General features: G+C 45.7%; 1 protein-coding gene across 1 annotated transcript in view; it reads left to right on the top strand.

The window, feature by feature from the left end:
• The window catches only part of ISM1 (isthmin 1), a 40,175-nt gene extending 33,263 nt beyond the window's left edge, over positions 1-6,912 (top strand). Inside the window, exons 5-7 of the mRNA XM_076335596.1 lie at positions 1,467-1,610; positions 4,393-4,482; positions 6,148-6,912. Coding sequence (XP_076191711.1) covers positions 1,467-1,610; positions 4,393-4,482; positions 6,148-6,665 — 752 coding nt within the window. The 3' untranslated portion in view covers positions 6,666-6,912. The remainder of the gene's footprint in view (positions 1-1,466; positions 1,611-4,392; positions 4,483-6,147) is intronic.
• Positions 6,913-13,707: the final 6,795 nt, after the last annotated feature.

Here is a 13,707-nt window from a genome sequence, read left to right as displayed (position 1 = left end):
TTCAGACAGCTGTAGTGCCTGCCCGTTGGCAAATCCCAGAATCGCGGGTCTTTGCACACAGACGGTAGCCATGTTCCCACCCACGTCACACCATGGACACCTGATTCAAGTGCGGTGGCTTCCCGATCGGCAGAAAAGGAGGAAAAGCACATAAGGTCCCTGCCACGAGGAACTTGCATCTAGGCAGCTTGCTACGAGTGAGATATATAACCTTCCCATTCTCCTGGCAATAAATGTTTAATAGCACCCCACAGAGTTGTCGTCAGTCATTACATATGGTACAAATCAAGTTACGTGTTCTACTAACCAGCTCAGGAAGCCCACAGACAGCATGGCGGGGGGGGGGGCCGGGAATTGCGTGTAGCACAGAGGCCAATGCAGGCAGGGATCTCTCCCCGTGTCTTGCCTGTACATAAACATTCAGCATATAGCTATAGAGCAGGGCTGGCTCAGCATCACTAAACCCGATTTTGCTTTGCTACCAGTGCTGGTTTAACCCAAATGAGCAAAGGCTGCAAGTTATGATCACAGGGTCAGTTAAACATCTCCTGTAGGTTGCAGAGAAATCCATTAAGCCAGACATTCCCTAGCGAGAGACAACACTCAGCTGGGGAGGCCAGTGGGAAGGCAAGAAAACTGGGATTGGTTCACGGACTCCATTTGGTGGCCTTCACAAGGTGGGATGTGCAACAGTTAACTCAGCAAACAAAGGAGACCGGTTCTAAGGGTTTAGATGATTACAGTGGCACCGAGCCACGGTGGTGCAGACTTGGTATCATTTGCCTTTGGCTATCTACCAGAAGAGAATAAAGTCGTGTCTCGTTTTCAGAAGGTTCCTGCTAGTAAACAGTCAGATTTGATGTAATAATTCACATGAAACACTACAAATTGCATGTTGTTCTGGGTGCAAGATGCATATGTGGTTCCCTATATTCATGGCAATATTCCTGTAATATCTGTTTCCTGTTCAAGGGACTGAAAATCAAAATTGCAATTTTCACGCATGACCCATAGTCCAACATTCATTGTGTCCTACAAACTAGTTAAGTGAGTATTGTGGTGCTGTTGCTGTGTGCTTTGAAAAGAAGAAAAAGAACACTTCATTTATCCTGTGCCTGATTAGTCTGTGGTCACAAAACATATTCCTATATACAGGGAAATTATGGGAATAGATGTGTACTGTTAGTTCATGACCCAGCTTTGCAGCTGAGGATTGTCAGCTGCCAAAAGGTCAAAAGAGAAAGGAAATATTTTTTCAAATAATGTTGCATGCATTTCCCCGAGGAGCATCAAGTGTGAAAACCATTTAAACAGCAGGCTTACGCCTGGCATTTAGCCCGAGCTTCAGGTAGAGACATCTGGATTCCATTCTTGTTTTGCCGCCTTAATAAAAAACACTACACAGTAGTTTTGGGTAGTAGGAGTTTCGTTTCTTCATTTCCTTCCTCATCTTTGTTCTTACGCAGATTATATTGACGGTGAGGGAGACTGGAGCCCGTGGTCCCTTTGTAGCGTCACCTGCGGGAGTGGCAATCAGAAGCGGACGAGGTCCTGCGGGTACGCCTGCACTGCCACCGAGTCACGGACCTGCGACAGGCCCAACTGCCCAGGTGTGAGCGTGTTCACGTGAACTGCTGCCAGAGGGGAGTGGGGAGAGGCGGTCGAGGCCGGGGAGGAGAGCCCTCCTCTACACAAAGCCCAGGGCCCGTTTGTTCCCTGGCTAGGCAGGAGTTTCGGCGGGAAGAGACACGCTGGTTTTCAAGGCCATTTATGAAATGGCAGGTTCTTTGCTAGTAGTAATACGCTGCTAGATGCAGTCTGCTATCCCCTGGGACATAAAAGACAAATACAGGCTTTTTTTAGGTTACGGCAGTCATTTTTGTGCACGGTACATTTTGTATTCCAAAGGGTGTAATCTACTCTCTTGAAACAAATGTGTATTAATTTTAGAATTTCAAAACAGCTGTGCTGACTGTTACCTCAGCGAGCTCATATTTTGCTGTGCAGTGAATGGGCATGCCTGTGTTGGGAACAAATAGCTCCCCCCGCCAGTTATACGACTTTTAGGTTTTGTGCCTAATGTATACAGAGTTGCTTTAAGACTCCATGTGTATTAATATGAAAAAAAATACTTTAAATACCTGCTTTGCCTGTCACTCCAGAGATTTTGGGTTCATTGGGCATTAAGCTACACAATTTCCTGTCCTAGGAAGTCAATCTTAAGGTGGAAACGTCACCTCTGTTTCATTACCTGTTGCTTGATAATTGGAGAATTCTAAACCAGCAGGTTTGGTCCTGCAACAGCTGTGCGCAATGGGATGAAGGAAAGTACAGTTTTGGCTTGAATGTATTCAGAAAATAGGGCCAAGGAGCCTTACCTTAGCTCCTACCCGCCTACAGTCATTGACATTTAAATGCCAGTGACGGGGGTGTCCTTACCATCGTGCAGTTTTCGCTTTGGTGAAAGCAGGGCTGAGCACTCAAACCCACATCATAAAAATTTAAAGCGGCTGTGGAAAACTTTCCCGTGATGTTCTTTAAGTGCTGCTGCGTGTTTGGATTTAGGCACATTTGTAATGCAGTGATGCAGTAGTTGCCACAATGCATGGGATAGGTGCAATTTTGTTACTTCCCAAGACCAGAGAGAAATAAAAATACATGCTGGCGTGGTATGCTTTTCACCAAGTTTACTTCATGACTCAGAACGGCAGAAATTCTTAAACTGGAGGTCAGGTTTTTTTACTGGGAAGTGAAACGTCAGCAGTGCTGGAGAGAAGACTTGGGAGCCTCGCTGAGAGAGTTGGAGAGAAGTTTCCCACTCGCAGATAGATGCGTGCATCCATTGCAAGGTAATGGCTGCTAGGCAGTTCAGGAGAAAAATGTTTCTGGATGCTCTCATACATCCTAAAACCTCAATAATAAGGGGTTAATTCCAGAAGAAAGCATGTAGCCCGCAGTTATATTCTCCAGTATTTATTACCAGCTAGTATCAAACAGTGGCAAACTTGAAAGAATATATTATGTCATATAACAGACCCCCAACGATCAGCAAGCAAAATATATTCACTCTTTGAGGCTGCGCTGGCATTTTTAAAATTACAAGGGCAAAGCTCAGCTTCTGCTGCTTATAATTCCAGCACTGAATTACTGCCTTGTAATGGGTACTTGGGTATCTATTATTCTGCATCTACTGCTGGAGTTAAGGTGAAACCCTATGATAATTTTATTGAAAAGCTGCCTGAGGCTGTTTTGAAGCTTTGCAAGCCACTATTACGCCCCGGTTCAGGAGATCAGGAGAAAGTTCATTGGCAAGAAGATGGATGGTGAACAGACTTCATTACTAACTATATAGTTATCACATATTAAAGAGCTTTCTGCTCTCTTTGGAGGTCTTTAATTCAATGGAGAGGGGAAAAAAAAACCCAAACCTGTTCAAATGCTTCTTTGAAGAGACATTTGTTTGAAGGCTACACGGCACAGAAACACTAGGGAAACGTCAGGCTGGTAGGTAGGCCAAACTGAAGCAGCAACGAAAGGATGTTTACTTTGGCAAGATCAATTAATACATTTTCTGGCAATCCGTGTTTCTCTCTACTGATAGCAAACACTTAACTGGAGGTTGTTGGAAGATCCTGATATTTCAAGATCCCGATATTTTATTTGATTGCTATAGGTGGTGGGGGACAGGATTGATTGGAGAGGTTATTTAGCTCTCGCCTACTTACACCTTTCAACTCCCTAGCACTGGGAGAGACCAACAAGCGCCAGTCTTCTTGTGATAGCGTCATTCTTCCTCGTCTTTCCTGAAAAATGGTCCCACATATGGATATGGACTTACCCACCTGTCTTCAGGCATGTCGCTCTGTTGTAGAAAGTGGCACAAAGGCCGTCTCCTTCAGACATCCCATTTTACCCAGGGCTTTAGAGCTTCCATTAGGACACTTGTTTTTATCCTGTCAGTCATCTGTGGTACATGCTCTGGAGAAGATGCTGGTCACAGAAAGGCTGTTGGTGAAGTGTGTGCAAAGCTCCTAGCTGAATTCCTGGGAGAAGCTGGCAAGCCTTGCATCGGGAAGAGGAGGAACAAAATTGGTTCCCTCGCTGCTGTCCCTGCACTGGGTTCATAACTGACCAGTTTGTTGCTTAAATATAATCTAAGCTCTAAAACTTGAAAACTTTGGGCTAAGATAATGCTTTATCTTCCTAACACCACAGATTCCTTGGTCATTATACTTTTAAATGAACACTCCTTCCAGCAGCAACTCCAGATTACCTCCCTGCCAAACGGAAGCACCTTGCAGAACTGGGGAAGGAGGGGATGGCAGGGAGGCAGTTGATTGCGTTGTGTTTTAGTAGGAAAACACCACCACCACTAACACGTGTTTGTCTTAGGGATCGAAGACACCTTCCGGACAGCTGCCACAGAAGTGAGCTTACTTGCAGGAAGTGAAGACTTCAACGCTACCAAACTGTTTGAAGTCGGTAAGCAGCCTAGTCAATCTTTCAGTAATAGATAAGAGGCTTCCTTAGATTTTCCTGTTTTGAGTCTCACTGCGGGACCAAGATTTTGAGTTTACCATTAAAAATGTCAGTAATAATGGCCATTTATTACCTTGCTTACATTTATGATCTGAACCTTAGCTTGCTTCTGTCATAGAATCTTTCTCCTCTTAAGTCTTAGCAAATTTCTGTGCTTCTTCCATTATAAAATGGTGATTCTCTGTCCTAGTTCAGAAAAGAGCTGTAAGGCCCCACACTAACGGAGGGGAAAAAAAATCACACACTAGCATTTTGCTGAAATAGCCTCAAATGGAAGATACTATAAAAGCATTTTAGGTACAGCTGTCACATTAAAAAAATATTACAATGATTTCTATGAGCATGCATAGCTTTTATAACTGCGTGTGCTGCAGTGGGGCTAGCCAAAGCAATTTATGGGGCATGACTTGATACTAATCTGTCAGCCCAACCTCTATAATGTTCTGATTTCATCCCTCCAGTGAAACCATAGTGTGGCAACTCTTAGACACTGGATGCTGGACTAATTGGATAAATAATGTAATCCAGCACCTCCCTCCTATGGTGGTAGAGCACAATAGTTAATGACAGCGGGATAGGACTCTTTAAGGAGATAGAAAAACAGGACACAGATCACTAAGTAAATACCTTGCAAGCATGTTTGCTCTAAGAGTTTTAGGTCCCAGTCTTTGCCTTACTCCAGAGTCCTGTTAAGTAAGTGTGGAGCAAGATGTGCAGGGTTTTTTTGAAAGCCCGTAGCATGATACAGATGCCTTAAATAATGTTTTAGGTAGGAGATGTTTAACTGGATTCTCCCAAGACTCTTGCAAAATAATAAAGTGCCAGTATTAAATATGCTACTAGTCTACAAACCTCTTTAATCCCAGCTATGAGTCATGACTCTGGTGCCATTAAATCCTCCTAACGTACAGACACTCCGATATTATGTCACATATGCCCTTTTAGAATCTGAATCACTTTTGGCTGCATTTGCCAGCTAAGATGTCAGTCTCCATGTTTGAACTACAGCTGCTTGAAATACCCCTTTGGGAAGATGGAGACCAAACAGAAAAAAGTATTTGTTAGTTAAAAGAAAGACTGAAGTAGGGCTTCAGAAAAAGTAATCCAGGCCTTGCTTGCGATCTTGGTATTTCTAGCGTCATGAGAAACTTAATCCTTCAACATCTGAATCTGCCATTCTTACAAGGTGGGTGTCTGGACTAGGGGTTTAAACTGGAGACTGGCATCAAATCAGTGTGCTTTCCCTATTTCAGTTCTGTCGCTTGTAAACCCATGATAGTGTCTCTTGTGCTGCCTGGGGATACGGGCAGCTTAATTAGAGTTTGCCAGGTAGAAGAAATGTCAGAGATTCTTACTGGCATGGTGCTGCACTAATATTCAGACTGGCACTGCCTGAGGCTCTAAAGCCAGCCACACGTGGGATTTCTTTATCTGACAAGACAGCACATTAACACATTGCAGGCAGGGAGGCAAGCTTTGACTGCCCTTTCTTTCTTAAGCAAAGCACTGGTGCTGAACAGTTAGGCTTTACTCATTTGTTGTCACTGATCATACGAACTGGGATGCTGCATAATGTATCTTAAGTTTCCATTTCCTGCCCTTAAACAGATACTGATAGCTGTGAAAGATGGATGAGCTGCAAAAGCGAGTTCTTGAAGAAATATATGCACAAAGTGGTCAATGATCTTCCCAGCTGCCCATGCTCCTACCCCAGAGAAGTTGCATACAGCACTGCTGAAATCTATGATCGAATTAAGAGGAAAAACTTTCGCTGGAAAGATGCAAGTGGTCCGAAGGAAAAACTGGAGATCTATAAGCCCACTGCACGATACTGCATCCGCTCCATGCTCTCTTTGGAAAGCACAACGCTTGCAGCACAGCACTGCTGCTATGATGATAACATGCAGCTGATTACCAGAGGGAAAGGGGCAGGTACACCAAACCTGATCAGCATCGAATTCTCAGCAGAACTCCATTACAAAGTGGACATTCTGCCTTGGATTATATGCAAAGGTGACTGGAGCCGATACAATGAAGCACGGCCTCCGAACAATGGGCAGAAGTGTACAGAAAACCCTTCAGACGAAGACTACTACAAGCAATTTCAAGAAGCAAGGGAATACTGAGAAGATTTGCTTCCTCTTCAGACACAAAATAGCATTCGTTTCCTGGATGCCAAAGAACCGATAACGGCTGCTGCATTGTCTCCTTGACAGGGGTTGATCAGTTTCTTTCTAATGAATGTATATAGTTGTAATATAATACATAAGTATTTTTCATAGTGTGTGTAATTTATAAACACATATCTCTCTATCTCACACACACCTATTTTTACATACAGACATACATAAAACTTGTCCTGGTAGGATTTTATACTGCAATAACGTTCCTTTAATAATGTGCATTTCATTTTATTCCCCAACTGTAACATAAGTGTGAGGTGGGGGGAGGGGGGGGGGCAGCTGCCATCACCATCAGGCCCCAGCTGAGGAGGGCACATATTTAAAAGTTGTTATAAACAATAGGATTGAAGAATGTACTCTTCCATATGGGAATGGTTTACAAGATTAATGCACCTACTGCATCAGTTTTCTCTATAATTGATTTCATGACTAGTCATATCTCAGAAAGGAAGAATATTTTTTTGGGAAGGGTAATACTCAAAAGTGAATATAGACAGTTACTAGCAATTTTTTCTTGGAATTCTTCCTGTTACCTTCTAGCTCAGGTCTTCACAGTCCATCTGGCTTGCAGGGAGACGTAGCTGTGGTTTTCCTACGGAGCAGAAAAAGTCCCGATGCAGTGGTTCTGCAAGAGTTACAAACAGCCCACTCCTGGAGACATCTCAGATACGGAGCTACAGTTGTCAGGGCTTACGTCTTATGCTGGGGAGCAGATCTTCAGGGCAGCTACCTGTAAACTAAGCATGCCGTAAGCCTTTGGAGGAGGGAGGCCAGAGAAGGAAACCATGTCAAGGGAAAAAGAAAAAAAAAATCACAGTTACTTCCCAGTTTTTAATATGAAGAGTGTTTAGATCTGCTTGTTTCTTTCTTTTAAGAAAAAAGAAGTTTATTCTTTTAAAGAACAGGAAAGGTGGAATACACATTTCCAAGTTCCCTGAGATAGAGCATGCCACCAGCCCTTTTCCCCCGTTTATCATATGCTGAGTGCACAGTGTCCTACAGAAGAAGCTATTCTTTAAGGAAGCTATCTGGGAGGAACTATTGGTGAGTTAAAATGTCTTAATTTTTAAAAAAAGCTAGCATTATTTTTGTAAAGTATTTATTGAATTGTAACAATAACTCACACGTGGGATATGTCTCTAACATGAACGGCTTCTGTAGATGGAACTTGATTGCCAAGAATAAGACTGTTGTTAGGCAAGGGTTTTACTTCCAAATTTTTACAAAGTGCAAGTTTACATACATAATCCTGTAATTAAGCAGCTGATACCTGCATCCTTTTGAAAGATAAAAATTACACCATGGGTAAATAAATACTTACAGTTCCATCCTGTAAAAGGCTGTCTTGCTGCAAGTCAATGTCTTCCTTTGGAAAACTAAGGCTAAATGTTACTAGAGAAAAGCCTATTTTCGGGTTATGTGGTCTGATACACATATGTGCACTGCATGTGGAACCTCACACAGCGGTAAAGCCGATCTTGCATTGTAGTCAGTCTTAGCTGAAAGATTCAAGACAGCCACGAAAGACAATTCCTTCTGCTATATACGTACACACATAAATACTGTAAATCGTTTCTCTAGCTCTGTTGGCCTTTCAGGTGCCGGTTGAGGGCGACTTCCCAGACAGACGTGTGTGCGGTCCCCCCAGCATTAGTGTAAGCATAATAAGTAAGTCTGCTGAGTCTGGGAAGTGTCAGGCTTGTGTTGGCCTGCCCAGGTGGTGCAGATCAGGGGATTAAAAAGGAGCCTGGGCCTTGGACACCCGCTCTGACCAAACGTGTGGCGCATACGCTGCGAAGGCTCGCCCCGGGCCCGCCAGACCTAGTCTGACAGGCTGCAGAGCCTCAGCGCTGTACTTCTGCTCCAGGTTTCCATAAACACAACGGTCCAGGCAAAGCTACTGCACATATGCAAAAGCAACTGATCTACTGAGGTAACTTCCGCAGCTGGAAATCTTGGCCAAGTCATCGGACCTTCCCAGATGCAGGCTTGAGTCGGAGGTGGGGGGAGACGTGGATATATTCTAGCACTAACTGGTAGTAACAAAACATGGTTAGTTGAGCAAGAGGGTAAACATGGGGATCGCCCCTTAATTTTTATAGAAACCAGGTTTTGTAAATTCTTGCAAGGTCATAAGAAGGAGCCACTAGCTAGCGGAGCCAGTTAAATTGACAGCAGATGGATGAAAGGCATAAGCAGCTCCAGGATCAGTCATTTAATAGGGAAGACAGGTATTTGCTGCAACATGGGGGAGAAAGCTCCGCTTTTTGCTTCACTTAGCAGTGTGGGGGGAACAACAGTCTCAGGTTTCTCTGGGAGGGCGATGAGAGGCCGGTTACAATTCTTGAAATATAGAACACATCCCTGCAGTTTATGGATTAGTAAATTATGGTGCTAGTGAGAAATGCTACTACACCATTAATACTGATCATAACAAATAAAGAGTCAGGGAAGAGGAAAAATTATTCCAATAAATGAAACGATGCACAAAGTTTTGAGTGTTACCACTCATAATTTGCCAAGGCTAGAAACTCTGGGGGAGCCTAATAACCGCTGATAGGGACCTACCAGGTTTTTCATAGGATGAGTCCTGGAGCACAGATCAAGAGCGTATTCGCACTTCTGCAGTCTTAAGCAACGATCTTTATTAAAAACAAAGTCAGTCCTATTTTATAATAAATTATGATCCATTCAGGGCTGGGCTGCTTTTTTTCTTTTCTGTTTTCTTTATCGCCTTTCCAACAACTAAAATTGTACCTGGAATGACTTTGTGTAGTAGTCCTTCGCAAGGTGCAGGAGTTTACCGTGGCCAAATTTGGCTCAGTCTCTTAAATATAGAGCTCTTCGTATTAGAATAAGACCTGAGGAAGGGTTTGTGGTCTTAACGTTCCTAGGCACAGGTTGGTGGTTAGAAGAAGCTGTTGTTATGTTTCTAAGTTACCACAGAATGGGCGTATTGGAAGACCCAACCAAAGATATGAGGGGGATTGAAAGAAGCAGAACTAAACAGGGCTCGTGGTCTCAACACTGAGAAATCCTCAGAGAGTCCCCCCCACCGGTAGCCATCCTGCTTCCCAAAAGGAAACTTAACATACAGACTTTACAGCAGCCTCTCTAGCCGAGCAGTTCCGTTCACCTATTTCTCATCAACAAAGCCAGAGTGGGGTGTTTTCACCTCCTGGCCTCTTGTTCCTCTGCACTACCTTCCTCTTGGGCAAGCACAGCTGTTTGTGCAGCAAAATGAACCAGTCAAGTCATCCAAGTTATTTTTAACCCCGATCCATCAACAGATACGGATTACCGCACGGCTTTAGCGTCGAGTTGATGGCAACGCCTTAAGCTGGCACTGCTGCTGAGAAAGATGTGTGGAGCAGTACCCCGAGGTAGCCATAAACAGATTGAATGCCTACCTTTGATGGTTAGAAGGATGAGTGGCCCTGGCTTCACATTGCCCGGACAGCTGCTGAGCAGCAAAATTCCACTAACATAACCCGCAGTGATGCATATGGATTATAGGACAATATAGCGAAAAACAAAAACATACATTCACGAATTCCCACAGTCCTGCATTAGTTACCAGCTGCATTTTCTCCCCTCGCTGTGCAAAATGGTTAGCACTGTCAACACGGCGCATGCTTTCAAAAAACGCTAGTGAGTTCATAGGCGTGCCTTTTCCATATATAGCATTTTCATTGAGATTGTAGGGTTGGTTGCCATGAATAACTGATGCACCTGACACTTTCAGTTGAGTGGGGTCAGGCGAGTCGAAGGCGGGAGAGAGGGAAAAGTAACCTTTCCCAGTTGAAGAAATCTGCTGCTTCACGGCAGGGGACTGCAGTATATGTGTGAGCCATTTAGCCAGGGGATGCCCCTGCCAGACCACAAAGAGCCCTAATGCCGCAGTCTCTTACCTGTGGTGGTCTCCCTGGCCGGCAGCAGGAAGGCAGCGAGGGAGCACCTGCACCACGTGGTGATGACCCAGGGAGCTGCCTGAGGCCGAGGAACCGCCGGTGCTCCCCCAGGCCTCCCCTTGCTCCCCTTCCTGCTTTCTGCATCAAGGCGCCCCCGGAGCCGCCCAGCAGCCAGCATGGCTCGCTGCGGTGGGCGCCTGCTGGGCGGCACTGCCTTGGCTTAGGCCCGGCAGCGCGGAGCCACGCATTCATCCATCCTTGGAGGAAACTGCTCACATTCAGGCTGGACAGACCACACAGAAACCTGGCGAGTGCCATTCCTAGCAGAGTCAAGAAGCTGGCAGGGCAGGGAGCCTGTTTGTAACCCACCCAGACAAAGTTACTCTGCAGGCTCCATACAGTCACCCGCACAATCGTCTGACACCGTGCAAGGGGCAATGGCGTGGCAAGGCTCTCTCTTTTTGATCTAGAAGAGGAAGCCTGCAAAACAGGTATGGACAAGCTCGGATCTCTTTATGCTCACTGCATGCACCTGCACAGGCACAAGCACGGCCATGTCCCTCCCCTCCATACACGCGGAGCCCAGAGGGCTGAGGAGGGAGGGCATGAGCAGGAAGAAGACCAGCAGTAAGCACCAGAATAAAGATGACACTTTTTCCAGCAAACTGGTGTGAGTGGATGTTGCTGCCTGGCTGCATGGCATTTATGTGACAGCTGAGGCAGCGTGTGTTTTTCTATCACCAGCTCCCCCCTCCCTTCCCTTTGTAACTTTTAATGGAAAAATGTGTGGGCAGTTTCCATTATGCCTGCACTGCTTCAGACAAATTAAGGGGTTGGCTAAGAAATCACTGGTTTCATATTTCATACAAAATACACACACATGCATATATTTATATATCTATGTAAATTAATTTAGGATATCCTCTAGTCATGCACTTTATAGCAGTACGTTCCCAAGTGTAGTGTCTGCAGGAACAGACCTACAGAAGAGCATTTCCTTCAGGCCTGCACAGGGGGATGAGGCTATTTTTTGCACTTGCATGGGGGGGAGAAGGGCCGGGAAGCTGAAATGGCAGCAGTCATTCTTCGGCTCTGCCTCTTACTTTCCGAGTGGCAGGTTTATTCGTTTTTCCTTTCCAGCTGCATTGCTAACGCCACATACGCCTTTTATGACTGTGCTAATTTTCTATCAGGTTAGGGAGTTATACATTTTTTTTCCTTGTTTGTTCTCTACCACAAGGAGCTGGGGAGGATTTTTTTAAACATACAGAGAAGCTTTTCATTCAGCAAAATGCACAATTTATAAGGGATTCAGAAAATCATATTCTGGAAGTGATAGCAATATTACACAGGTCAAACCGGCCAAACCTAACAAAACTAAGTGTGGGTGGCTCTAGTTTTCAGAGGAGCACTTAGATAATACTTCCTTTTTAAAACTGGGCAAACAACATTACATGTGTTAAGTGTCAGAGTTTGCTGTTTATTACGGGCCTGACCAATGCTTCGCTTAGAGTGGAACAGTGCTTCACTCTATGGATTTCAGGAGGGCTCTGGTATGACTCCGAGACGTGCCTGAAGCAAGGGACAGCATCTGCACACCATGGTGGTAGATGCAGGATGTGAGTCAGAAAGTTTGGGGAGCAGAGAAGGCTTGGGAACCAGCTCCCACACCAAGCACCATCTTCCGGGCTGGCTCCTGCCGCTTAACCCAGCTTGTCCCCAAAGCCAAGCTGCAGCCATCCCCCTTCCCCACTTCCCAGGGGCAGCTCTTGAGGGGACATTGCTCAGCCACAAAAAACGGAGCCAGGGCACAGCTGGCCTTGGGAAAAGCCCTGTCTGGCTGAGTAGGGCTCTCTGAGTCAGGTAAGAAGATGGGAAAGGTGCAAACGTACTTGATCATGCAGACACAGGGATTCCTGTGTCCCACTGTCCTCGGCAGCCTTTACTGTCAGGCAGGCAATGGGGAGCACCGTCAAACCACGGCACTGCCTGGCTTCATACACCTCCCGCCTGCCAAAGAAGCGTGAGGGCAAATATCAAGCAGCTTACCAGCACTGTCGCGGTCCCTGTCACCCCCCAAATGGACAGGGGATCCAGCCTGGCACGACGCCTCCGTCCAAAACGAGCCCCCACCGGGAGGCAAAAGCACAGCTTCATTTTACATGCAAACGTCCCCGTTATTCCAGCACCCTCCAGGCATGCCAGCAAGTGATGGCTTAGAGACACAGCAAGGTCCGACACTGCCTCTGCAACAGTAACCACATCTGAAGGCAATGGTGACCTGAATTCAATGCATCGGTTCTCTTACACAACCCTCATCTTACAACCTGCCTGGGAAACACACAGAAAAAGAGTGTAGAGCAGAAAGAGTCTCTTTGGGTTGAGAAAGAGGACGCAGTAACAGGAATGGAAATGACTTCTGGCCAGTGTGGAGAGGAAACAACAGTGCATTGAGTTACAAAGTGGCCTCATTAAGGGTCACCAAAATGTAAATCAGTGTGTGGGTAATGATATCCTGAAGGAGGACAGCCTCAAAGAGGGGATAGTCAGAAGGAACAAAGCAAGTGTTGAAAAGGAGCCTAGCAAAGGAAATGCTGAAGCAGTGCCTACGTCCCCAGCAGGCTGAGGGCTTCCCTTGCCTGTCCATACACTCACAGACCCATTCCCCAACTATTTCACCACATGTTGAATCACCACTAGGTACACAATACCAGGAGAGCCAAATTAAAAAGTACAGCCGGTAGGTGTAAGGGGAGGAAAAGTTACTGAGCCTTTTTTCCCCGACTAACAGCCCACATGGCCTCATGCTCACAGAGGCCACAGCACAGTGGTAGCTGCACCACAGCCTTTTAGCTGTCTGCGAGAGGTCGATGGCAGTGGTTAACCTTGACAAATAACTATGTTTTGCCCTTGCCCATAGCGGCACAGCTGTCAGTATTCCTGTAATTTAATGCGGCTTTTGCTCAAAAGGTCAACCCCCTTTCTCTCATGCCCATATAAACCAGCCAGGACAGTGGGTTTGTCCCCCTCCCAGCACCACCGGCCGCACAACAGAGCAGGGGCATTGGCTCGGG

Source organism: Aptenodytes patagonicus, chromosome 3 (genome assembly GCF_965638725.1).
Source record: "Aptenodytes patagonicus chromosome 3, bAptPat1.pri.cur, whole genome shotgun sequence".
Lineage (NCBI taxonomy): Eukaryota > Metazoa > Chordata > Aves > Sphenisciformes > Spheniscidae > Aptenodytes > Aptenodytes patagonicus.
This window is presented reverse-complemented; position numbering and strand designations above follow the sequence as displayed.